Source organism: Chanodichthys erythropterus, chromosome 8, assembly GCF_024489055.1.
Source record: "Chanodichthys erythropterus isolate Z2021 chromosome 8, ASM2448905v1, whole genome shotgun sequence".
NCBI lineage: Eukaryota > Metazoa > Chordata > Actinopteri > Cypriniformes > Xenocyprididae > Chanodichthys > Chanodichthys erythropterus.
In genome coordinates, this window is record NC_090228.1 from 9360012 (window position 1) to 9387270 (window position 27259).

General features: G+C 32.4%; 2 protein-coding genes across 6 annotated transcripts; one reads left to right on the top strand and one right to left on the bottom strand.

Annotated features, from left to right (window-relative positions):
- Positions 1-692: 692 nt before the first annotated feature.
- On the bottom strand, positions 693-23232 carry mettl25 (methyltransferase like 25). 4 transcript variants are annotated; one of them, XM_067391742.1, is made up of 13 exons: positions 22861-23232; positions 18895-19059; positions 18644-18762; positions 18350-18572; positions 17973-18235; positions 16191-16338; positions 11777-11871; positions 11475-11504; positions 10871-10944; positions 10088-10181; positions 8091-8165; positions 7896-7967; positions 693-6556 (listed from the first exon to the last, which is right to left on the bottom strand). In XM_067391742.1, exons 1-13 carry the CDS (start codon positions 23063-23065, stop codon positions 6449-6451), a joined length of 1671 nt encoding a protein of 556 aa, XP_067247843.1. In that variant the 5' UTR covers positions 23066-23232; the 3' UTR covers positions 693-6448. The 4 variants fall into 4 exon arrangements, with proteins under 4 accessions (XP_067247843.1, XP_067247842.1, XP_067247841.1 ...); XM_067391741.1 differs by having other exon boundaries at positions 693-2244; positions 6403-6556; positions 17973-18572; positions 22861-23230; XM_067391740.1 differs by having other exon boundaries at positions 17973-18572; positions 22861-23230.
- Positions 23127-26859, top strand: ccdc59 (coiled-coil domain containing 59). Of its 2 annotated transcripts, XR_010895685.1 has the most exons (5): positions 23127-23504; positions 23906-24251; positions 24361-24466; positions 24702-24938; positions 26037-26859. XR_010895685.1 is itself a non-coding variant. In XM_067391748.1 (4 exons), the coding sequence occupies exons 1-4, from the start codon at positions 23270-23272 to the stop codon at positions 24864-24866; spliced, it is 852 nt and encodes a 283-aa protein (XP_067247849.1). In that variant the 5' UTR covers positions 23127-23269; the 3' UTR covers positions 24867-24959. The 2 variants fall into 2 exon arrangements, 1 of the variants encoding a protein (XP_067247849.1); XM_067391748.1 differs by lacking the exon at positions 26037-26859 and having other exon boundaries at positions 24702-24959.
- The last annotated feature ends 400 nt before the right edge of the window (positions 26860-27259 follow it).

Consider the following 27259-nt stretch of genomic DNA (forward strand, 5'->3'; position numbering starts at 1 on the left):
GCACACTGACGCGAAAAACGCAAAACGTAAAAGCGTCATTTTTTAAAAAACGCCTCGGGTTCGTTTTTTTGGTTTGACGTGCCGCGTTAAAATCTGGCCGACCAATGAGAGTGGTGCTTTTGTTCACGTGCCTGGAGCTGCTGAAGTTACAGTAAAACACGACTTGGTGGCGCTCAAGCACAAAACAGTCTTGCCGAGCACACAAGACGATGAAGACAAAGTAAGTAGACGAGGAAGACCCCTACAAACTATCCCTGCATCTCTCCCTAGCTTCCTAGGTCGTGTATCAGTAAACCATGCGATATTCGTCCCGGTGTGTACAGGTCTTTAAGGTCAGGAATCCGATACTTGCAATAAAATAAACATTTAAATTCCGCTTATTGATTTCTGTATGCGTATTATAATGTAATTTCAAACCATTTTCAAACGCAAAAAGATGCGAAAGAGAACTCAGTTCTGCACTTGCGCCACTCTTTTTTCTTCGCACACACATCCAAAGGGCGTGCAAAGAGAGCGAATATGTGTTTTCTTGTACTTGAATGCACAAATACACACAAAATTATGTCAAAATAACCTTGTAAACAGTCGGTTTTGTCTTAAGTGAACGTAAACAGTTGAGAAAGAAAATGCATGTAACAGTATATAGGATCCTGAATGAGATCTTAAAGTAGCCTAATAAATTTGCTGCAGTCTGTCATTAACGCTAATCAAAAAACAAAAGAAAAAGAAAATCACTCAATGATCTTGACTGAATAACCTTTGAACTTTAATAAAGATTAATATATATTATATTTATAAAAATAAAACTATGCAGTATTATTTTATATTTGATGCGATTTCTGTAACCAAACTTTGTTCAGTTGTATTTTGTGTGTGTGTGTGCACACATTTTTGTGACATAAATGTGTATAATGACATGGGTATGACATAGGTATTACAAAAAGAGGTGACTTATGAGGACATTACCCCATGTCCCCACTTTTCAAAAGTCTTATAAATCATGCAGAATCAGTTTTTGTGAGAAAGTAGAAATGTGCACAGTTTCCTGCGAAGGTTAGGTTTAGGGGTAGGGTTGGTGTATGGGGATAGAAAATACGGTTTGTACAGTATAAAACCCAATACGCCTATGGAATGTCTTCACAATTCACAAAAACGAACGTGTGTGTGTGTTTGAATAAATTTTTTTACCTCACTAGAATGGAAACTGGGAATCGAAAATAGTCAGAATCGATTAGCATAATCAGAATCACTAAAATTCAAACGATACCCAACCCTAGACGTCGCTCTGTTTTTCTATTGTTTTTCTATAAACATATGCTAGAGGGACATCTTTGACCATTGCAATAATGACATGGCTTCTAAAAACATCAAAGTAACCACTCAAAGTTTTCTTAGTAAACACATGTTTAAAAAAACAAAAAAAAAAACACTTGCATTTACATTTTTCCCCATTCCACATCCATCCAACATGTTTACACAGAAAAACAAATGAAAAGCAGCACAGATGAAGACAAAAATGCATTGTGTTTCAACCAACCATAAGAGGTCAACAAATGTTAGTTTTCTTGAAGTCCATCTCACAGCTTTGGTAAATGTGTTATTTATATCCTGAAGTCATATAGGCAGCGAAACACACCATGATTGTTGACCACAGAACTTCAGGGGACAGCAGCTGTTCTGTGAAGTGAAAAATGATTCTCCACATAAGCAAACAAATCAGTTGGTTGTTTGTGCTTTAGGAGAAGAAAAACAAATTGTGTTTTTAATGATGTACTAAAAAGGAAACTTTTGTTCAAAGTGGAGCTGGACATTCCTTGTGACGATAGAGAAGCATTTCCTCAACCTCCTTGCATGCAAAGAAAAAAAAAGAAGCAAAATTTCAGGAAATAAGGGAGTGAGTAAGCTGGTTTCCCATCGCTTTGCTATTTATGTCTCAAAGAGATGTTTTGGAGTGCATCATATTATTATCCTGAAGCTTTTCCTTTCTCTAATTTAGATGCAGGACAGGATATGGCACAATATATCTGCTAAAAAATGAATTCATTATAGAAATATGCAACAGACTCATTTTGGCAAAGCATTAGACTGGCACCAAAAAACTCAGTGAAGTTCAGGCTCAAGTGCTGCAGTGTCAATGTGTAGCCATGCTTATCTCCACTCTAACGGCGTCTATTTTTTCCAGAAATAATGGCAGAGAAGTTGCATTGTTCTGGTCAAGTGGTACCATGATAAATGGATATGGAGCTGTTAGAGAAGGAAAAGTCATTAGAAGCAGGAATTACATCCTTGGGCTTAGCAATGTGGCCTACTTTCTCTGAAAAAAAAAAACCTTTCCTCAAATATTTACCCTACTGTTTGAATTCAATAAATAATGACATATAATTACTACAATGAAAATATTGATTCACTGGAGTCTGTAAAAGCTAATATACACAAGTCAGTCACATGGATTAGCTAATATTTCAGCAGAAGTTCAACAGGTTTTCAGTAACCACTTTTGCCAATTGGAAGTGCATACACACAGTATGAAATCATATTGCTCAAAAATGAAGACAGGCCAAAGTTATCAAAAAACCCAAGAGGTATCCTTACAGGCTTTGAATTCTCTCATGGAGTTATGTCCTCTTAAGATAGAAGCAAACAAATAAACAGTAACACTAAATATAGCAGTATAAGCAAACGCACAAGAAAACAAAGTGAGAAAAAAATGTTTTTGTGCCTTCAGTGCTGCTAGTTTTAAAAGGGTCTTAATCAAGCAAAACACATTGAAGAATCAATCAAGTTAAGACAACAGCAACCTCGAGGTGTTTCATTTATGAATATTAACTAAAACATGCAAGACAGGAGAATAATGGTCTGTGTGCAATGGCTAAAAATAATGAAGAGCTAAATGTCTGATTAATATTAATGGTGTGTTAAATAAGTGGAAGCACAAGACGTTTCAAGTGTGACTGATGTCCTCGTATGGCTGGCTAAAGGCTGATTTATAAACCAGTCAGACTAATGAACACTAAAAGCAACGTTCCGCATCACATTGATCACTATATCTTTCCGCTTTAAGCTGCAGACTGATCCAATGCATCATAACTGAACCGATCCAGAGAGTAATACAGCCAGGTTTTTAGAGCAACTGGATTGAATTCAAAACTGCTTTTAATTTACTGTGAACTGACCCTATTTTGACATCATTTATATTCTGGATAATTTTTGTAAAATATAATTACATAGTTTTTCTCGATTGCTAACAGACTATAACTGACTCAGCTGGCCCAATTTCCCAAACCATTCATTCAGTTCTCAAAACAAAGGCGTTCACAGATTTTCTCAATGTTTTCTGCAAAACTCTACACAAAAATGCCCTCATTTTACAAAGGTTTAACCATGTTATCATTCAGACAACACAATATAATGAACTCAAGTCATCACAATACAAATTCAAATAACACACATTTATCCATTTGTAAACATTAAGTAGCAAAACTGATGAATCAGAATCTCAGGATAATATAAATAGGGCCACGGGTGATTATGTGCTTTGGAAAATGAATCCTAGTGGTGGGATGAGGAAGATGAGGGGAAAAGAAAAATGAAGGGGATGGGGTAATTTGTCCCTGATGAAATACAAATCACTATAGCTGACCATGTTCTTGTACATGGAATGACCATGAGCCCCAAGAAAGACAATTGGCCATCAGGGTCATCTACAGGGTTTTTATACTACTTGATTAAAGTACAAAGTAGATTCGTGGATCTGAGATTTTCTGAATGCCTTACAATTCTGAGTTTAGTTTTTTAACAGCAGATGGCGCTCTAGGCTAGTTTTTAACTGCATGCTCAAATGCTCATGTAGAAGAGCGCTTGTGTGTTTGGCTAAGTCTGAGAATGTACTTGCACCTCAGAATGCTTTTGTGATGCAAGATTAATGAAAACAGCCCATTGCATTGCTTTTTGAACCTTATGAATGATTATTTTAGGTTTAAGTGGTGTGTGTAAGGAATTGGAAGCAGGCAGAGTACGGGTGTTTCTAAAGCATGCAGTGCCTTCTACTGTTAAAAACTAAGCTCAGAATCGATTCGAGAGAGAATTGCGATGCATTCGGTAAATCTCAAAATCAATCCAGAATCATTTCTCGATTCGCGATGCACTGATTTCTCTTCCCAGCCCTAATTAGAAGTACTTTAGATGACAGAACTTTCACTCTATGTACAGTAAAAGTAGCACATGTTGTACACCCTCAAATTCATAATTTTCAATTTGATTTATAGCAATTACTTCGTAAATGTACTCTTTTTTTTTGCAGAACTGAGAGATGACTGCCTAGCGGAGGGAGAGAAGGTCTTTTGTCAGAAACTGCTATAGTATGGCAAATATGGTCATTACCATTACTATAATGCAATTTGGCTAATACAAAAAGTATACTGTATTGTGTTGCATACTGAGTTCATATTCAATTATTTTGTATTTGAATTTTTATTTCTAGAGCTTTCCATCTGCTGCAAAATCTCTTAAAAGGTGCCCTCGAATGAAAAATTGAATTTACCTTGCATAGTCAAATAACAAGAGTTCAGTACATGGAAATGACATACAGTGAGTCTCAAACTCCATTGTTTCCTCCTTCTTATATAAATCTCATTTGTTTAAAAGACCTCAGAAGAACAGGCAAATCTCAACATAACATTGACTGTTACGTAACAGTCGGGGTGTACGCCCCCAATATTTGCATATGCCAGCCCATGTTCCCAACATTATGAAAGGCATTAGACAGGACGTCTGGATGTGCACAGCTGAATCATCAGACAAGGTAAGCCAGCAAGAACAATAGCAAAAAATGGCAGATGGAGCAATAATAACTGACATGATCCATGATATCATGATATTTTTTGTGATATTTGTAAACTGTCTTTCCAAATGTTTCGTTAGCATGTTGCTAATGTACTGTTAAATATGGTTAAAGTTACCATCGTTTCTTACTGTATTCATGGAGACAAGAGCCGTCGCTATTTTCATTATTAAACACTTGCAGTCTGTATAATGCATAAACACAACTTCATTCTTTATAAATCTCTCCAACAGTGTACCATTAGCCGTTAGCCACAGAGCACGATCAAACTCATTCAGAATCAAATGTAAACAATATAACAGTATGCAATACTCACATAATCCGACGCATGCATGACAAACACTTTGTAAAGATCCATTTGAGGGTTATATTAGCTGTGTAAACTTTGTTTATGCACTGTTCAAGGCAAGCGCGAGCTCCGTGGGCGTGGAGCACGAGAATTAAAGGGCCAGTAGCCCTGAATCGGCTCATTTATAATAATGCCCCAAAAAATGAATTAAAAAAAAACTATGGGGTATTTTGAGCTGAAACTTCACAGACACATTCAGGGGACACCTTAGACTTATATTACATCTTTTTAAAAAAAGTTCTAGGGCACCTTTAACTGTATAGTGTAATGAAAATCAACTTTTCTTAAAGTTTATTGTTGAATTTCACTGTATCGGCACCCCTCATATGTTGTATACTGTAATAAACATAATTGACCCTTCACAAAGCGCTTGATTGACAGGCAATCTAACCAGTCATAACGGCATCCAACAAAGCAGTCAGGGGAGTTAGTAGATTACGTCAGTGGACGTGAACCTGAAAAATGGTATGTACTGACATCTTTCCATGGTTGAAACAACATTCTTTCTGATGTTCTTTCATGTTTATTTGATGCTATAAATTAAGTAGTAGGAAGAGATTATCTGTTCACGAGCCGCTTGAGCTGAGACGCTACAGCGTTCTGTCATGACACATTAAAGAGCCACAAAATGGGATTTATTGTTTAAATTTATTAAAAAATTACAATATTTGAAATTTTAGAGTTTGTTTCATATCAAAAGTAACCTTCTCTGTCTTGTCTGACGCGTTGTCAGTGTCCTCTTTGCTCCGCCATGTATTTTTCACTGCTTGAGAACGTGGCGTGAGACTGGCATGGCTTGTCAGACATAGAAACAGTAACTAAAGGGGGCGGGTCTTTGTGAACGTTCAATTGCAAAATGATTTGTGATTCTCAAAAGGATGTTTTTGTAATAGTATTTTAAATTGATCTTACTAGTGTTCTCTAGGCAGTGGAGTAGTCTTTGATTATGGTAAAATAAAATAGTTTTTTGATTAAAATATTTGATTTTGATGTGGAAGTTTGAGGTTTGTACAAGTGGGTGTGTTGTTTTGAAATTATGTTTATAGTTGGTGAATTGTTTCATGAATTGTGTGTTAGCAATTGAGGAAAACTGTAAAAGAGCATCACCAACAATTAATTTAGAATCTGAACGTTAAAAACAAATTATTTAATAATGAAAAATAACTATAAAGTTGTATGAAAATAATACATTAAAATTAAATCAATAAATTACACTAAGCAGCAGGGCTACCAGCTTTGGTCTGTAGCTGTAGATTCCTTTATACCACTGTAGATTCTGTAGATTCCTTTATACCAACAACAGCATAACATCTAGGGGACTGGAGGGGGTCAAAGAGCTGAACCAGTGCAGAATGAGAAACATTCTCCTGTAAGGAAAGAGACAGTTTATATGTAGAATTAATTGTGAAACTCTGAATTCTATGGAGCCCCTAAAGGGACATGGTAATGGAAAACATGAGATGTGAGGGAAAAAAATATATTTCAATGCTTTTGTGTTCTCTCGCAAAAGTCACAAAAAATAGCCTCATAAGAATCAATTCGCCAGTAAGACAACACTGATTGTGATGTATATTTTTGATTTACTTTAAAAAACCAGTTCAAAAGAATCATTTGTTCAAGAATCAGAATACACTGGTCATGCTGAATGTACCTGTTTCCTTATAAGGAACAGACTCATAATTTGGGAATTGGATTAGCTGGTCATATTACATGCGTTTGATTCAAGTGGTTAATAAGATCAGTTTCATTCAGGAATCAAATTACAATGGTTGTCAACCCTGTTTGTGCTTGTATATATATCCAGTCAGAGTATGTTATCTTATATGAACTGTCATTTAAGTTCAGTTACAAGAATATAAGTAAAAATAGTATTTTGTACAGCTCCAATAATCAGCTTAACTAAAGCTTGTTTCAATCCAAAATCCATTTTACAGCTTCTATAATCACTGACCAAAGCATGTTAATATACTTGGCAGTACACCCCGAGTACCGTATTATGAAAAGGTTTATACAGGACAAAACCATCCACAGGCCAAATTATAAAGCGTACTCTGATTTCAGTGTGGTTCATAAAGCCGTTGATGTGAATCCTTATCATGTTGCCAAGCTCTTTAATGTCTGACATACACAAATCATAGAACTGTGTAGAAAAACGCACAGATCTGGCACTGGAGAGGTTTTACTTGCTTTGCATTACATGACTGATAAGTGAACCCTGTAAGATCATGTGGAAATTATTCCCACAGAAACTTGCCGTCACTGTTTTGTGACGATAAACAAAATGATTTTGTCATGCCCTAAATTTTCAGTCTAACAATCTTCACAGATGGCTGAGTCTGACACTCCTGACTGTCGGCCCGAGGAGGTTTGAGGTTTTATGTTCAAAGCCTGGTGGGCAAGAGGGAAATGGAGGTGTAACTTAAAACCTCTGAACTCCTGTATGTTGGAATCCCTTAAAAAATTTTTTTAGCTGTTTTGGAGCTGCTATATGTGGCTAATGTCTGTTGGTATGTAGTCTATAAGATAAAGTTTTTGATTAGGGAAATCTGTGCTGTGGCCCTGAAGTAAAGCCTGAAACAAAAGCCCCTCACAGTTCTCCAATTATATGAGGATTAACATCTTAACATGGATAAATAGGGGGTAAACATACAACTGTGGGTAAACTGGACAACAACTATGTTATCTGCCATGACAATTGTTTTTTACCTGCTCTTTCAAGTAGCAAAGTCGGTCCAGGAGGATGAGACCCTCTATACATGGAGCCAAGGTTACTTTCAACTAAAAAAGATGAAAACCAGCATGAGACAGACTGATATAGCTAGCAATGAAAAAATAATGGACATAAAACTATATAAATAATGGATAATAATGGATCAAAATAAAACTTCCTATGATGCTCACCATGTTAAAAGCCACCATCTCATTCATCCTGGGTCTGTAGCGATCATGATAGCTCTGAATGTCAGCGTCAGATAACTGAAGAGAACAAGAGATATAGACTTACATGCAATGATTTTAAATCAGTAAAGGAATAAGATCATGTCCTTTTCAACAACCAGGACCTTAAAAAAATCTCCTTTGTAGGCTAATGAATGTTTTATATATGAAATAAAAAAAAATATTAAAAAATAAACAATAATTAAATTAAATAAACATTAAATGTATTTTTTTATATTTATATGAAATATATATAATATATATATATATATAGATAGATAGATAGATACAAAAATATATAAAATATGTATTTAATATATTTATATAAATATTCATAAACTATGTGCTGTACTAAGCATACATATACATATATATACATATTTATATATATATAGTTTTATGTCCATATATATGTATGCTTAGTACAGCACATATTTTATGAATATTTATATAAATGTATTAAATACATATTTTATATATTTTTGTATCTATCTATCTATCTATCTATCTATCTATCTATCTATCTATCTATCTATCTATATACATACATACACACACACACACAATTAAACAAATGTAACTGTATATATTTTACAAAATTAAATGTAAAAATAAAATAATATTTTTTTATAAAAAACAAAATGCACGAATATAAATTTGAAAATATACATTTATAAATATATAATTATAAAATAAATAAAAATGTTTAATTTACATGCATATACATAATAATAAATGTGTAACTACATATATATACATATATACACACACATATACATAAACACACACACACACACACATACATATATATATATATATACACATATATATATATATATATATATATATATATATATATATATATATATATATATATATATATATATATATATATATATATATATATATATATATATATATATATATATATATATATATATATATATATATATATATATATATATATATATATATATATATATATATATATATATATATATATATATATATATATATATATATATATATATATATATATATATATATATATATATATATATATATATATATATATATATATATATATATATATATATATATATATATATATATATATATATATATATATATATATATATATATATATATATATATATATATATATATATATATATATATATATATATATATATTTTATACAAGTCTTGTAAAATAAAATTTAAATAATTTTCTATTTTAAATATATATGTAATGTTAATATAGAAATATACATGAATATATTGTATTTAATGTATTCATATAAACTATAGACTAATAGCTATTACAAAATAAGTAAAAGTTAAATACAAAACAAAATAATTTTAAATACAAATGTAATATTTTTAATTTAAATTAAAAATATTCATAAATATAAATATATTAAACACATATATTAAATACATTTATATAAATGCTTATATAATCTGTGCTATATATATGTGTGTGTGTGTGTGTGTGTGTGTGTCTGTGTGTATTTGTGTGTGTATTTCTAAATAAAATTTAAATAAATTAATTTTCCATTTGAAATACATAGGTAATATTTCATTTTTACAAAAAATATACAAACATATTCTATTTAATGTATTTATTATATTCATTGTACATTAATAAAATTGTAGTGTGTATATGTATATATACATATTTAAAAATATTGCAAAAAAAGAAAATAAATTTTAAATCAAATATTTAAATAACTTTAAATATATATTTCTCCCCAAAATCAGGTTACAAAAAAGTCCACTGATATCATCTGGGCCTGCTGATGAATTTTTAATAGTCTCTTGCTCTCTGTACCCATATTTCCCTATGTGTCAAACATACTTTAGTCTGTTTATCTCATTAGTTTCATTGTGGTGTAATTCAGATGCATGCGGGCAGACTGAGAAAACATTAAACGTAATATGAGAACAATCAGTTATTACTTTAGTCTCATCCAGATCCAGCTTCCTAAGTGCACGCCTGATGTAGTCCACAAACGACGAGGCTTTGGAGTACACGTTCCCAACACGTTTCTCACTGCCAACAGAAAATAAAATACTGCATAATACCAAATAAACTAACATAAAGTTGAATTGATTTTTAATGTAGATTTGAGACTGATATTAACGCACAAACCAAATCACATGCAGAGGGTGAACTTTGCACTCCTTGTTGACTCGCACATTACCGTAACCTGATGGTTTGGCTTTGACTCACAGAACTTTATTAAACTTGAAAACAGGGCTTTAGGGTTTGAGTCATGAGCATCAGTCAGCACTAAATCAAATCTGCTCTGTACAGTCATGATCAAATATCACGATAAACATTTCTCAGCCTCCGCAAAAGGAAGGAAGGACCGGAGGGAATCTGAAGCCTCTTTATTCTCTCCTCTAGTTTATTAAAACTCTCCGGCGACTAAAACAAAGACAGGCGGTTGTTTTCTGTCTAATGAGCAGATGATGTGGCGAGAGTGCTGTCGATGAGATATCTGATCCTGGTGTTTGTGAGGGGAACGGCGTCAGTGAGGGAGCTCAATATTTGTCATCGTGTGCTTTTCACGCTGAGAGTGGCTCATCAGGGGTCCAGGGTGTGTGTTTCCGTTTTTATGGAGCAAACTGATTTTTTGGGTTTTATACTATAATTAACAGCCAAACCTCTAATATTTGGTTTAAGTGCCCCTATTATGCCATTTCAAAGGTTCCTAATTTGCAAATGGTGGTTCATACCTTTTGAAGCAATCATAGTGTTCCTGTAAAATAACATGGAGAACCGCCCGATAAAAAAGTGACTCCATAGGCAGCTGTAACAGACAAGAAACGCAGTTAACCACAGCCCAAACAATTCTGTTTCATTTCAAAGCCAATGTTTTTACTTATTTATGCAATGCATACTTACTTGCTTATGTTTGCTTACTTATTTGTTTTTTTTTAAATTACATCAAATTGAACTGTTTGTCCCATTTGTGGCAACTTTAAAAACAGACTCTGTCATATTTTCCATTACAATTATGTCATACAAACAATCAGACGTGCAGAAGATAGTACAAAGAGATTGTTCACGCTGACCGCTTCACCCTTGAACTTTCATTCATTTTTAATCAAGGAAAAAATCTAATTAAAATACACAGCACATCTAATTAAATCACATAAATATGCATAGCTGCATATGCTGTACGTTCTGGCATCCAAGCCTTACTAACACATTATGATCAGCTGTGCAAACAGCTCTGGTTGCATGAGACTTCACTCCTTATATGCAAATCCTGCACGGGAAATGGGATTTTAATTGAAATATGAATATTAATATGATATGACACAATCAAGCACTCACCCCTCCCCCGGCAGACACCCTCTCCAGAGCCTGAGAAGGGGAAAAAGAGTTTGTGAAGAGCTCAACATTAGCCAAGGCTGCTGAAAACATGCTTGAATTGAAGCAGTAGTGATATGGTGCCATGGTTTGATAGTCACCTTCAGTTTAATAGCAGATACACTGTATGTTTATCTAAATAAACCAAATAAATCACCTGATTATCATGATTAACTTTTGCATAACATTCAGCTAATAAGCAAAGGATGTGGTTGAAGATGCGTGGGCAATGTGAGATGTTTCAGTGACGTGTGAGGCAGACTTACGAGACATGCTGACATCCTGGCATTTCGACCACAGAAGCAGGCCTGATCCTTCAGATACTGACTCATGGGGAAACCACACACACCACTGTTACACCCTGACCAAAAAAAACAGAGAAGCGGAATCAAATGCATTTTAGCATAAACTACTGTTCAAAAGTTTGGGGTGTGTAAGATGATTTGTTTTTTTAAATAAATAGTGCTTTTATTCAGCAACGATACATTAAAACTGATCGAAATTGATTTATATTTCAAATAAATGCTATTCTTTTGAACTTTCTATTCATCAAAGAATTCTGGAAAAAATAGTTTCACACCATTTTCAACATTGATAATAATAAGAAATGTTTCTTACGCACCAAATCAGCATATTACAATGATTGCTGAAGGATCATGTGACACTGAAGTCTGGAATAATGATGCTGAAAATTCAGCTTTGCCATCACAGGAATAAATTTTAACATTTAAATTTTAACAAAATTTTTACATTTTAAAATATATTAAAATACAAGCCAGTTATTTTAAATTGTAATGATATTTTCAATATTGGAGAAAGTTACTTTTAGAATTACAATATTGCATTACTCCCTAAAAAAAGTAACTAATTGAGTTACTTAGTTACTTTTTAAGAAAAAGTTACTTTTTCTCACCTGGGCCGTGCTTGCTTGTTTGATTTTTAATAACAAAAAAGTTCTATTTTTGGCAAATGTTAAGGCCCTTTCACATCAAAAGTGAAACGAATAAGCCTCAGGTTGAAGGAAAAGCATTTTTACGCCTGTACAGTAGAGGGCATAGCACAAACAAACCTTACATCTGTGCCGCCATTCGGGATTGAAGAAGAATACAACACTCTTATTTCTAAATCTAATCTAAAGTCATTTTTGCTTATTAGTATAGTTGAACTGGATCATCGAAGATCAGCAACAAAGACACCGGGTAATAAAGTGAGATTAAATACATGAAGTATATTTGTGTAATTTAATATAGTTAATTATTCCAGGTTTGCATAAAAATCAGAGCTGGCATCTCACTGTTTTTACTTATTTTGAGGAACACTGAATGTTTTCGTGCAAGTGTGATGAGTAAATGCATGCACATTTAGTCTAGAACCACAATAACCATCATGTTTACGCAGCGCACACAACACCTCTGCACTTTATTTCTCTCAACATGGGAACAGGAGAGATGTCAGTCAATAAATGTGAAAAAGTAACTTGTGTTAGTTATTTGAAAAAGTAGATATTAGATATTTTGTTGTAAATTGAAAAAGTAATGCGTTACTTTGCTAGTTACTTAAAAAAGTAATCTGATTATGCAACTTAACTTACTTGCAATGCTTTACTCCCAACACTGGTTATTTTACAATATTGCTGTTTTACTGAATTTATTTTTTATTTTTTATTTTTATTTCAAATATAAACAGACTTTTTAGGGTATGTTAAAACTAAAGCAGATCTCCAAACACAGAACATTTTGTGGATAAGAACCTGTTGAGCACATGCCATTCAAACGAGACCCACGCTGTGGTTTGGGGCTTATTCGTGTTGTAGATAAACACTGTTTACTCCAGATATCATGCTAATCTAAACCATGCCAAACTGAACAGGATCCAGAGTCCAGCACAGGCCTGAAATATGTGTGTATGCATGTGCGTGTGTGTGTGTGTGTGTGTGTGTGTACGGGTTCGGCTATACTTGTGAGGGCCAAATGTCCCCACTTATATAGTGAATTACTATGACAATCGACTACTGAGGACATTTTACTGGTCCTCACTTATTTAAAAGGCTTACAAATTGGCCAAAACAAGTTTTGCTTAAATGTAATGATTTTCCACATGTTTCTGTGATGGGTACGTTTAGGGGTAGGGGTTGGGTGATAGAAAATATAATTAACCTGTTATAAAATCAATGGAAATCTATGCAATGTCCTCACTAATAGTTGAATAGAATGAGCTGTGTGTAAAAAATTGGGCAGAGAAAAGGACAGTGTGCAACACAATATTGGTGATTTCATTACGAAACGTCTGACTCATTGTGAGTGATCTTTCATGAGTCAGGAGTCGACCAATCGCTGCAGGGCTTTGAACTGAAGAACCTTCAGTTTGAGTTTGTGTATTCCCCAATAAAACAAGGTTTAAAGCTGATGTGTGTAATATGTTCGATGAAAATACCAATTTTATGCACAAAGACAACTGTAAGTGAGCTATTCACAGATTGACTGCTTAACTAATGAAGTTTGTGGGTGGGATTTCCTGTTTCCTGTTTCAGTAGAAGACATTGCATGGGCTCTTTTGAATGAAGTCAGCAAATGCAGGCCTTTTGCAGAGAGATCATAGAAAAAGTATTCGGCTGTAAATTCTGATCAGGCAAGCAAAACTCAAAATCAATGCAAAATCTTTGTCATTCTGTGGTCACAGCTAGTAGCACAAAAATTACACACTTCACCTTTAAATGCACAGCATGATGCTGTATTCATGCCAGGTTTTTGACACTAAAAGGCACAGTGTGTATTTCCATTGGAGCTGCATTTGTTTCTTTCCGTTTAGTTTCTTCAGAACAAACGTGCTTGTAAAGTGAGCCGCTCAAGCCCTGAAAACTCTGACATCATCATGCTGAAAACACCACATGTTGTACTGACTCTTCTTGATTCTGTGAGATCAAACACACAGTGTGTGGAGGGGGGGAGTGTTTGTGATGTCAGTCCAACATTTGAACACACTTCATGTGTTTAGCTCTGTCCCTGTAGCAATTGAGGGTCTGTGATGTGATCACCAGGCTTTAAAAGACAATGAGACATTATTATAGTCTTGCTGTGTTTCATAGCACTGGACGCTGAACAATCGGCAGTAATTATGTGTTCAAAATATCATATTTTGTCTCCTCTAGAGAAAGTGTCTAAGAGAAGGGGAAACAGAGAGACCGACAGAAACCACGTGCTCTCTTGGGACTTGCACCATGTGTTAAAGGGATAGTTCACCTAAAAATGACAAGGATTCTTCATTTTATCTGCAGAACACAAAAGTATATATTTTTAAAATGTTTCAGTGTTTTTTGTCAATACAATGAAAGTCAACAGGGACCAATCGTATTGTTTTTGACCCTAATGACTTTTAATGTATGGACAAAATCATTCCTCAGAATATCTTCTTTTGTGTTCGGCAGATGAAATAGTCATACAGGTTTAGAACAACATGAGGGTGAGAAAATGAAGACAGAATTATTATTATTATACAAGATATTTTTAATAACTGTCCCATTTAAGGTAGAAGCATGTACAAGAAGACATGTGTGACCCAGGATTGGCACAGGGATCAACAACAATTTCAAATTCTATATTTAATTAATTATTTAATAATAATATTAATTATTATTATTCATTATTATTCATTATTATTAGTATTGCTGTTGTTGTTGTAATTATATTTATAATTAATAATAATTATTATATGAATAATAGTAACAATCATTATTATTAAATAATCAAAATATTAATGAAATCAATAATAAAATTAATAATGAAATTATTATATATGAAATATTGAATATATATAATAAACAACCATTTATTATTAATTTAAAAATAAAACATTTTATAAGTAATAAAAATTATTATAATTATTTGTTTATAATTTATTAATCACTTTTTTATATTGAACAATACCTTATTGTGTTGTTGTTGTTGTTATTATTATTTTACATTTTTCATATTATTTTACATCCAGAATTGGCACAGGACTGCAAAAAACCCTGTCAACTTCTTTATTTAATACATATTTTTAATAATAAAAAAAATATAGACATTATAATTATATTTATAATTAAAAATAATAATAGTGACAATCATTATTATTACATAATTAAATTATTAATGAAATTAAAGAAATATTTAATTTATGTAATAAATAAATAAAAACAACAACAAAACACAAAAATAAAACACTTTAATAAGTAATAATAATAATTATTATTATTATTATTATTATTATTATATGTTTTAAAATGTATTAATGACTATTTTATATTGAATAATACATTATTGTTGTTGTTTTAAAATGTATTAATCACCATTTTATATTAAATAATACATTGTTGTTGTTGTTGTTGTTAAATAATAATTATTATTATTAAATAATTCGATTTTTTATTTAATAAACAAGCAACAACAACAACTACTCTAATTGATAGATTTTATAATAATAATAATTATAATAATACATTATTATTATTGTTGTTATTTTTGTTATTATTATTGTTGTTATTTTTTTGACCCAGGATTGGCACAGTGCTGTACACTGCTGGAAAGAACATTATGCAAAGAACCACAATTACACACATCTCATCTTGTTTGAAGACTTGGGCAGCCAGTTTGAGAGATCTCTCTCTCTCTCTCTCTGTGTACAAACAGGAAGTGTTCTTACCCTGTCTGTCCTGATCAAACTCTTCAGAAAGCAGGTGGTAGCAGCAGCCCACACTGCAAACGGCCCGCAGCTCCTGTTTGGCCCTGAACATCCGCAGAGTGCTGGGGGCTAAATCTCCACACGTATGCAGGCCAACCAGAACTGCATCCTGGGTACCGGCCAGAGAAAAGAAAGAGGGAGAGAGAGAAAAGGGTAATTTGGTGAAATCAACACAGACCATTTGCCATCTCTCATTGATCATAAATAATTTGCTATGGACACATCCAAGTCCCTCTCCATTCTTGAGCTCAATTTCACCTAATTAACATGATTAGGATAATCGCAGGCATTTCGCTGAGCTGTAATAGCAATGATACAACTTCAGCTCTATAATCAAAGCCCACAGCTGGACAGCTATTTCAGCATAGCGTGACTCTTGTGCTATTATATGAGTTTAGTACACATGAATTATTTGATCCTGGGAGAATGTCATATGAAATTAACTCACAACACATTCACAATGAAAAAAAAAAGTTGTATTATGGACCAAATGGATTCAATTAGTAAGGAAACATACAGCTTCAGCACCAAACTAGGTTTTTTAGGCTCCTAAAATCCAAAGGCTGCTATATAACACTCATTTATACTGTGTGAGAAAAATAGTATGATACTAAAAAGACAACAATGTCAAATTCTTTAATAATAATAATAATAATAATAATAATTATAATTATTATTATTATTATTATAACAATAACAGTTATCATTATTATTATTTGTAGTAGTAGGGATAGTAATAGTAGTCATAACTACAATTATATTATAATTTAATTTAATTTCAATTGAAAAAAAATTATAAAATAATTATTTGTTTATTTATTGAATTATTTAATAATAACAATATTGTATTAAATAATGAATTACATATTTTTTTATTTAATAATACAACAACAAAAATGTATCCATTAAAAAAATAATACATATAAATTATTATTGCTATTAAAAAAAAAAAACTCAAATTATTTATTACAAATTTTCTATTTAAATGTATAAATGGTTATTATTATTATTATTATTATTATTATTATTTGTAGTAGTAATAGTAGGGGTATTATTATTAGTAATAATAACTACAATTATATTATAATTTAATTTAATTTAATTTCAATTGAAAAAAAATAATTATTTGTTTATTTATTTATCATTTAATAATAACAATAATGTATTGAATAATAAATTCATTTTTTTATTTAATAATACAACAAAAATGTATTCATATAACATAAATGTATTCATAACAAAATAATACATATTATTATTATTATTACTATTTTAAAAAAATATCAAATTATTTATTAAAATTTTTCAATTTAAATGTATAAATAGTTATTATTATTATTATTTGTAGTAGTAGTAATAGGGGTATTAGTAATAGTAGTAATAACTACAATTATATTATAAATATTAAATATGTTTTAATTTAGGCTATTATTAATAATAAAACGTATAAAATCATGAAATAAATATTTTAATAATAAAACAACAATAATTTCATTACAAAATAATAGATTTGATAAATTATTATTACTAATGTTTTAATAATTAATCTAATTATTTAATACATTTTTTAATTAAATATATATTTATAAATTATATACATTTATAATATATAAATATATAAATTTTAAATAATTTTACTATTATTATTATTATTGTATTTTATAGTGAATTATAAATTATTAATATTAGTAGTACACTATTTTTCGTCCCCAGGTTAAAACCTGTGTTCTGACATTCACTCACCTCCAGCTCTGTGATCAGCGTCTTGAGTTCAGTTTCTGCAGTGACATATGAGGTCAGAGGTGAAAACAGGCTGTTGTCACTGTCGTTCCCCCTTCCTTCTCGAGCTTTCCTCTCCAGATTCTCCCTCTTCCTCTTCTCTCTTTCCTCCAGGCTCAGCTGGCTGGGGTGGACACGAGGAGAAGCGTCCTCTATGACGTTTGGAGACAGCATGCTGAGGAAGCTGCTTCCTGCATCCGAATCACTGGGGTCTAATGTGGCATTATCTGAAGCGGATAAATCACTGGTGACTTGTTTTGATAAATCACTGGTTTCCACTTGAGCTACAAAACTTCCCGTTTCCTTTGTAATAAAGTTTTTGCTGCCATCACTGTTCTCACAGTTTCTGCTGTGTTGTTTACTCCCATCTTCACTGTCTAAAGCTTGATTCCCAGCAGCTCTGCTCTGTTTCCGATAGGCTTTGGAGAACTTCTTCAGCTTCCTGTTCCTCTCCTGAGCTCCATGTGTGTTGGTGCTGGAGGAGTCGATACCAAATACCTGTAGATTAAACCGCATGGATAGATAGGAGCACAGGTATCCTTTCCCCGAACCCACGTCTATCACCTGAGATGAAGAAACAGATGATGAAAAAGATGCAAAAACATGTAACTAAATTACATTTTAAACATTCTTACCTGTTTGACTCGGCAGCATTCAGCCAAACTAGCCACAACCTCAGACATTGCCTGCACTTCGTGGGCCTTTTTACAGTTCATAAACTCATCTGGAACAAGAACTTTGTCTGATGACTCTCCTATGGAAATTACAGACAATGCATGAGATTTAACCTTTTAATAACCTGAATGTGACATGCATAATAATCACAATAAAGATCCATTGGGAATGTAATTGTGCTTTTCAGTGCTTCTGGTCTGACTGTGGTTACCTGTAGTGTCTCCATATATCAGTCTGAGATTCTGCATCAGCTCTTCCAGCTGCATACAGACCCCCAGACCCGGTAAACAGTGGGATTTGGCTGCCCTCAGCAGGGCTGATATGTCCACCAGCTTCTTTGAGGCATTGCAGAAACCAAAGGTGGTGTTTTTCTTCTCTAAAAGCAAAAACACTATTGCTACAGCTATATAACACTATTACTACAGAAGATTAAATAGTGTCCAATGTACTTTACTTCAATAGAGCATAAAATACACATTGTATACAATTATACTAGTACTACAGAGCTCCTAAGAGAACATGGTGATGGGGGAAAATGGGAGGAAAAATTATTTTGCGTTCACTATCAAAAACATTGAAGTATCGTTTTTTCAATGCGCACACCTAATATTAATTGAATGAATGGAAATTTTATCGAGGGAATGCAAAAGCATTGAAATATAATTTTTTCTCCCATCTCATTTTTTTTCAAACACTGAAAAACATCAATAAATTATATGTCAGTAAACAGTCACGTAGGTAACGTGTCAGTCAAGTACGTTACGTAACGTACGTTACATTTACCTCAGGAAAGAATGTATCGATAGTCAGCTGAAAAATAACTCTGGAGAGGGGAATTTTGACAAATATATGCACTGTATTACAATTTTAAATATATTTACTCTTATATCATTAAATATCATTACGTTATTATTATAAAAACGTCAATTTGTATACAAACCAGTTGTTAAATTTATCCTTTAATAACCAGCTGACAGGGTTCCCTGTTTACAACATTAGTACATTAACGTGCTATATATCCATGTATATATCCAAAAATTAATAGATATTGAATCGAAATCGAATCGCAACCTTATCAATCGAATAATTCTTACTCAAAGCTGAGCTCAAAAGTTGCACTGGCTATGGAAGGCCGTTTCAGCATAAAAACGTTCCAGCGTTACTCGTCGTAATTATATTTTTACTAGTAACAATTAAATTAAAGAGCTCTATAATTTAATTTGTACTAGTAACAATTACAATTACAGAGCTCTATAATTCAATTTTTACTAGTAACAATTATGATTGTAGAGCTCTATAATTCAATTTTTACTAGTAACAATTATGATTATAGAGCTCTCTAATTGAATTCTTACTAGTAACAATTACAATTACAGAGCTCTATAATTCAATTTTTACTAGTAACAATTATGATTATAGAGCTCTATAATTCAATTTTTACTAGTAACAATTATGATTATAGAGCTCTCTAATTGAATTGTTACTAGTAACAATTACAATTAGAGAGCTCTACAATTAATTTATTACTAGTCATATGTCTCCATTGACTTCCATTCATTTTTAATTATAGAGCTCTGTAATTCAATTGTTACTAGTAACAATTGGGATTATAGAGCTCTCTAATTGAATTGTTACTAGTAACAATTACAATTATATATGGAAGGCCGTTTCAGCATAAAAACGTTCCAGCGTTACTCGTCGTAATTATATTTTTACTAGTAATAATTAAATTAAAGAGCTCTATAATTTAATTTGTACTAGTAACAATTACAATTACAGAGCTCTATAATTCAATTCTTACTAGTAACAATTACAATTATAGAGCTCTCTAATTGAATTCTTACTAGTAACAATTGAATTACAGAGCTCTCTAATTGATTTATTACTAGTAAAAATACACATTAAAGATATGTGTAATTGCAGAGCTCTATAATTGAATTACAGAGCTCTCTAATTCAATTGTTACTAGTAACAATTGAATTACAGAGCTCTCTAATCATAATTGTTACTAGTAACAATTGAATTAGAGAGCTCTGTAATTGAATTATAGAGCTCTATAATCAAATTGTTACTAGTAAGATTTCAATTGTAGAGCTCTCTATTTGCAATTCTTACTAGTAATAATTAAATTATAGAGCTCTCTAATTCAATTGTTACTAGTAACAATTGAATTAGAGAGCTCTATAATTGAATTACAGAGCTCTCTAATTGAATTGTTACTAGTAAGAATTAAGTTACAGAGCTGTATAATTCAGTTCTTACTAGTAACAATTAGAATTAGAGAGCTCTGTAATTGCAATCTTACTAGTACAAATTGAATTACAGAGCTCTACAATAGCAATTCTTACTAGTAACAATTGCATTACAGAGCTCTGTATTCGGCGACATATCATTATGCTAATCGTGCCTTATGCATATTCAACTGGGGTCAGTGGCGTAACTTTGTTTTACAAAGTGGGTGGGACAAGAATGTGTATGGGTGGGTGTATGTTGTATTATTATTACAATAATAATATGATATTAAAATTATAAATGTGTTCAAATATTATAGTTTTCCTACATCTGCTATAATACAATATCGTTAGTCTCGAGAGTATATACATTAATTAATAAATACGACGATCCGCCTTTGATAATTGAATGTCCTGATGGATTAGTGGCAGTTTCTCCGTTTAGGATGCAAGAGGTTCCCGGTTCTAATCCAACCATGTGTAAAACATTTTTCTCATTAAAACCAAAGATTTTCATCAGTGATTGTATATCAAGAGCAGGGATACGTTTATATGTATTTTGTTTTTTGTGATTTCAACGTATCGAATAGAGAGTCTCCGCAACAGCGATAGATTGAACTGCTAATCCGTGTGCACGAGCGCTGTGAACCCTGTTGCACGCGCCTCTGATAACAGTGACAACGAGCACTCAACAACATAATTTCAAAAACAACACATCCCAGCGCCAAATCGCCTATTATTAACACAAATTGATAATCAACTAGAGGTGTTTATTTTGTATTAGATATCCGCGATAATCATTCTATTATTGCATAACAATACTAAATATAGGGCATTTCACCCTATATTATGTCCAGTGATATGAGTGTTCTTGGCTCTTAGCTTTACCAATATACAAAGGTGAATGAATATAACGACTAAATATAGGCTTTCATCTCAGGCATCATCTTAATTTTGCTTTAATGTGAACATGATTAATATGTTACCTAAGTCTGTAAAATATTTCAGGATACTTCAGAACCACGCTACAGGGCTTTTATTTTGAAACGCACCTTTGTAGGCGGGAAATCTGCAATCTGTTTTGCATCTCATGAATAGGAGTTTTTACTAGTAATAATACAATTATAGAGCTCTGTAATTAGAATTGTTACTAGTAAGAATTGAATTAAAGAGCTCTCTAATTCAGTTTTTACTAGTAACAATTGAATTAGAGAGCTCTCTAGTGGAATTGTAGAGCTCTGCAATTGGATTATTACTAGTAACAATTGAATTACAGAGCTCTGCAATTGAATTCTTACTAGTAATAAATGAATTGTAGAGCTCTCTAATGGGAATTGTTACTAGTAAAAACTGAATTATAGAGCTCTACAATTCAGTTGTTACTAGTAAGAATACAATTGCAGAGCTCTATAATTCAATTAGAGAGCTCTACAATCATAATTGTTACTAGTAAAAATTGAATTATAGAGCTCTATAATTGTAATTGTTACTAGTACAAATTAAATTATAGAGCTCTTTAATTTAATTGTTACTAGTAAAAATATAATTACGACGAGTAACGCTGGAACGTTTTTATGCTGAAACGGCCTTCCATACACTGGCCGCCCTGTTGTAATGTAGTTGTACTACATATATATCAATTACATGTATATTAATTGTAAAGTAAAGTAAATACATGTACTACATGTATATCAAATTAATAATTAAATATTGATCAAATTAAATATATATTTTACTCCACAAAATAATATAGTATTTTTAGTAAATGTTAAAAAAACTGATAATATAGCATATAATATTAGTCAAGCATATAGCATATAATATTAGTCAATATAATTCTTAACATTTCCCTTTTTAAACCACAATTTCTTTTTTACTTTAAAAAATGTCTTCATTATATATTGCAAATGATACATAGGCTACTATGCATATTGACACCATCTTACCTTCTACCGCCCCCGTGTGGTCATGTGTGGAACTGATGGCACACAACACTTCTTCTGGACTCACACACATGAACGTGCTCCAAACATCACGCGTGTAAAAGTCCACTGTGTGCGCATTCGAGATGCTTAACGATATGGAGAGAAAGCGCTGAGCTTCATCTATCTTCCTTTTTAAAGTTTCAATAGGCAGGTCATTAAATGCCATTGTTCACGGACACAGAAAAGTGAGAAAATTTCGTGAAAGCTGCAGCTGTTGACACATTTTCTATCTTTAAGACATAAGTAGTCGAATCAGGATATAATTCGTCTGAGCGACCAAACGCGCGGCCATGTTGGGTGTACTAGTCAGCGTTTTGTTCTATGGGTGAATACATTGCCCTCACACAAATGGTGCTTATTTTGATTTGTAATGCCTTGCGACTATCAGTACGTCATTATTGTGCGTCTCTACACGAGAACCATCCGTCTTGTCCACATACTAGCTAAAAACATGGCTCCTATAAAACAAAACCCAAGAAGTCAAGGTCCGTTTAGAGGAAAACGCTTCAATAACAAATTTGCACATGGTGGTTTATCACACAACGCCAAAAGAAAAAGAAAATGGGTTCCAGAGGACAAAGTTTTCGATGGTAGTTTAAAAGAGGGTGAGTAGTTGACTTTAAATCCATCCACATAAATTTATGTATTTATACTTAACATTTAAGTAAGTGTATTTCGATGTAGAAAACTCATTACTTAAACGCATTTATTAGTCAATGACAAATAAAGATGTTTAAGATGAGACTTATTTTAAAAATGTAGCATTGCACGTGCCTAATTCTTAGATATGTGATGATCTTTGCATAAAGAAATGTATTCAATTCTTTCTTTTATATTTTGGTATAAATTGCGACAATGTATATTTGAATAACGTAATAGATCCAGAGAAAAAAAAATTATCATCGAACCATATATACACACAATAAAAAGCTGAGAGTGTTTATAATAAAGAACTAGATTTGAATGTATTCTGTTTGAATCTCATCTTTGTCTCATGCTTCCTCAGGTCAGGGGTTTGCATTCAAAAGGAAGGAGAAAGTAAGGCATGAATACAACAAACTTCTTCGTAAAGAGAGGAAGAAAAAGCAAGCATCAACAGTCCGGTTAGAGGAGAAATATCCTGAGCATCTGAGACATCTGTACCAGGCTGAAAGAAAACGACTAGATGAAGAAGAACAAGAGAAAAAGATTAAAAGATGTGAAGGGAGAGCACGAGATGAGGAGACAGAGGCAGATGATGAACTAAACATGGTGTCGGATACTTTAGATTTTTCTGAGAAACACGTTATAAACACAATGACTGACCAAACTACTGCACCTGATTCGTCGAATGAACCAACACAATCTGACAGGTATGGTAGTCTAATTATATATTTCAAATAATTAGCACTATATTCAAATAAATAGACATGATTTTAACCCATTTGCATTGACAGCCACATTACTTGTTTGTGTCATCAGCTCCCACAAGGTCCCATTCATCCAAAATAAGCATAAAATGTCTTCGTATCAAAAGACAAAACAAGAATATGAGAGGATGAAGGAGGAACGTGCACGAAAAAGAGAGGTAAGGCCAATAAAACATTACATCTGGCAAATGTACACTCAGTGCTAGAGCCTACAAATGCAGTCCTTTTAAAGCCAGTATGATGGAATTGTTGTTCAGTTTTCCACTTCCTAATATATCTGCTATGTGATGTCATTAAGGAATATCCATTATGTCATGTAAAAATACACATTTTCACCACCCTTACATTTTTGGCAAATAATTGATGCATGTTTTATAATGTGTGTCTCTGTAGGAATTCTTGAAAGACAAATCTCAGCGTGAAGAGGCTCTGAAGAAATACAAAGAAAAGAAAATGGCAACATATCAGCTGTTGAAAAGAAAAACCAAGAAGGGTCAACCCAAACTCAACCTACAGATGGAGCTATTGCTGCAGAAGATTCAAGCTCAGCGCAAATAATTCAGCATCAAACTTAAAAACTGTTGTTTAAAGCATTTTAAAGTAAAAATACACCATCACTGTGCAGTTTGGGTGAGTGGTTTTTTTTTTTTACCATAAGAATGTGTATACCTTTGCAAACCTTTACAGTAATATTTCTTGTAAATAAAATGTCAATTTATTCTCTACTTAAAGGTAGGGTAGGCAATTTCAGAAAGGCTTGCAACAGCAAGCTAGCTTTGAAAGCATAAGATCCCACCCTCCCTTCAGAGTGTTTATAAAACAAATTGCCTACCTTTTAATTTAAACTAACAGTGCACAATAACTACTAATAGTAAATACTATGGCAGTAAATTTATGAAAAATTGTGATGCCTTTATATCTATGCTATATGTGGTAAATCTATCCACTTGTTAAGTCTGTCCAAGCCTCGAGAATGGCATCTCCACAGATGTTTATGAGCGCTATTTATTCATAATTAAAATTTAACATTTTAAAGTTAAAAATTTAAAATACTTAGTTTGCAAAACGGTCTCCGTGCTCACAGTGTCACAGACATTAATATTTTAACGATTTATAAAAGATGAATCACTGTCTGGCCATCTGGGATTTTGGCATGGAGATAAAATTTAGGTAGATAATGTTGTCAGAAGCTGAACTGTCTAACAGTGATTTCAACTCCTTTTAAATGTTTGTAGTGTTTTGCATAATTGTCTTCTTTCCTATAAATGCTCTTTTAAAAAATATTTTTGTGACAAACATAATGAATGAATGGTAGCTTTAGTTTATTAGGTGAAAATATTTATATAAAAATAAAAATAATAGGCCAAATATTAAAATACCAACACTACAAAATGTGTTGCAATGTATGTAACCTTTTATGCAAAAATATTTAAGATAACAAAAATAGGAATCTTTAAGGGCAATTTAAGGAACTCCCAGTATCTCCAGTAACTGTAATATGATTTGATGATCAGAGGCAGTGGGTGTGGTCAGTGAGTCATGGCCCCTCTCTCCTTATTTGACTCCTCCCCCACATCATCATAGTCTGTTTTTAAAAACAAAAGCAAATTCAGTTTTCATTGTTAGAGTTACATTAAAGGTGCTTTATGTAAGATTGACAGCTAGTGGTTGAAATGGGTACTGTAGTCCAAATTCAAAATATTGTTTGCCCCGCCCCCTCCTCCTCAGACTCAACACTCTCGTGGCTTGCCAGTTTGAAGACACGCAACAGGAGCGAGCTCAATTGACATTGAAAGGCAAGAGACTTACACACTGTAAGATAATTAGTTGATTTATTGATATGTTTTTGTTTAACATGCTCCCCTTCATAGAGATTTTTAGATAGATGCTGAGGCTTTTTAGGTCGGATAGAATCTGTGACTCAGTTTGTTAGCTGGCTTCCATGGTTGCAATTCGCTGCATGTGTTTTCTGCCAACTGGCAACATGGGGTTCTGAAATACTATTGAGTAAATTGGCAACGTGTGGTCTTGCACAGACGGAAACAAAAACAGACATTCCAACTTGTAACGCAAATTTCAAAGTAAAATAACTGGCTGTAGCAATGGTTTTCAGAGAAATTAATATGTGAACTCATGTTCACTAAATATCTGCAAACATATTATGGTATTTTTATGTTTTAGTACAGTCAAAAACTTACATAGAGCACCTTTTAAGATTTTGTTTAAATTAGCAAGGTAACAAAAACATAAAAATGTTGCAATAACTGACCTAACAGGTTTCTCTCATCTTCATCGCTGTTCTTCACATCATCATACTCCTCCTGATCTCCCTCTGATACACATGTGAAATAAAACCTCACATTGTGATTTTAATACAGCTTGTGTCATTGATGATGTCATTTCTTTCTCCTCATTACTGTCTGAAACTATTAGATTTACTCCCGATGAAGTCATGATGATTCATTATTGGTAGAAACACGTTCAATATTAGTGGATGATAATAAACTGCCATTCTCACCTGTTACACCTTGAAATTTGTGTCCATTAATGATGACATCATCATAATGCTCTGGTGTGTCCACTACATAAACATGAAGATATAGAAAAAACAAATGTTACATTATATTTTACAATGTATTGGTATTAAGCCATAATATCACAAATCACTATACATTTTAATGTTAAATAAATATACTAATAACAATAAAAAGTAAACACCGTTTTTGAGAGAGTTCTGTCCACTAGTCATGACATCATCATAGCTCTCAGGTGTGTCTTCTGCCAATTTAACATGAGACAAAATAAAGTGTATATATATATTATATATATATATATTATATATATAAACACATATTTCATATATTTTAAATATTTCTTTGTATAACAGAACACCTGTCTCACGATCTGGTTTCAGTCCATCAGTGATGACATCATCATAGTATCCCGGTGTG

Coding starts and splice junctions, on each gene's coding strand:
- mettl25 (XM_067391741.1), bottom strand. CDS start 23,065: ATGGCATTTAATGACCTGCCTATTGAAACTTTAAAAAGGAAGATAGAT. Junction 19,060..22,860: donor CCACACGGGGGCGGTAGAAG/GTAAGATGGTGT, acceptor TTTTGCTTTTAG/AGAAGAAAAACACCACCTTT. Junction 6,557..7,895: donor TTTGCTACTTGAAAGAGCAG/GTAAAAAACAAT, acceptor CTTTCCTTACAG/GAGAATGTTTCTCATTCTGC.
- ccdc59 (XM_067391748.1), top strand. CDS start 23,270: ATGCCTTGCGACTATCAGTACGTCATTATTGTGCGTCTCTACACGAGA. Junction 23,505..23,905: donor CGATGGTAGTTTAAAAGAGG/GTGAGTAGTTGA, acceptor ATGCTTCCTCAG/GTCAGGGGTTTGCATTCAAA. Junction 24,467..24,701: donor AACGTGCACGAAAAAGAGAG/GTAAGGCCAATA, acceptor GTGTCTCTGTAG/GAATTCTTGAAAGACAAATC.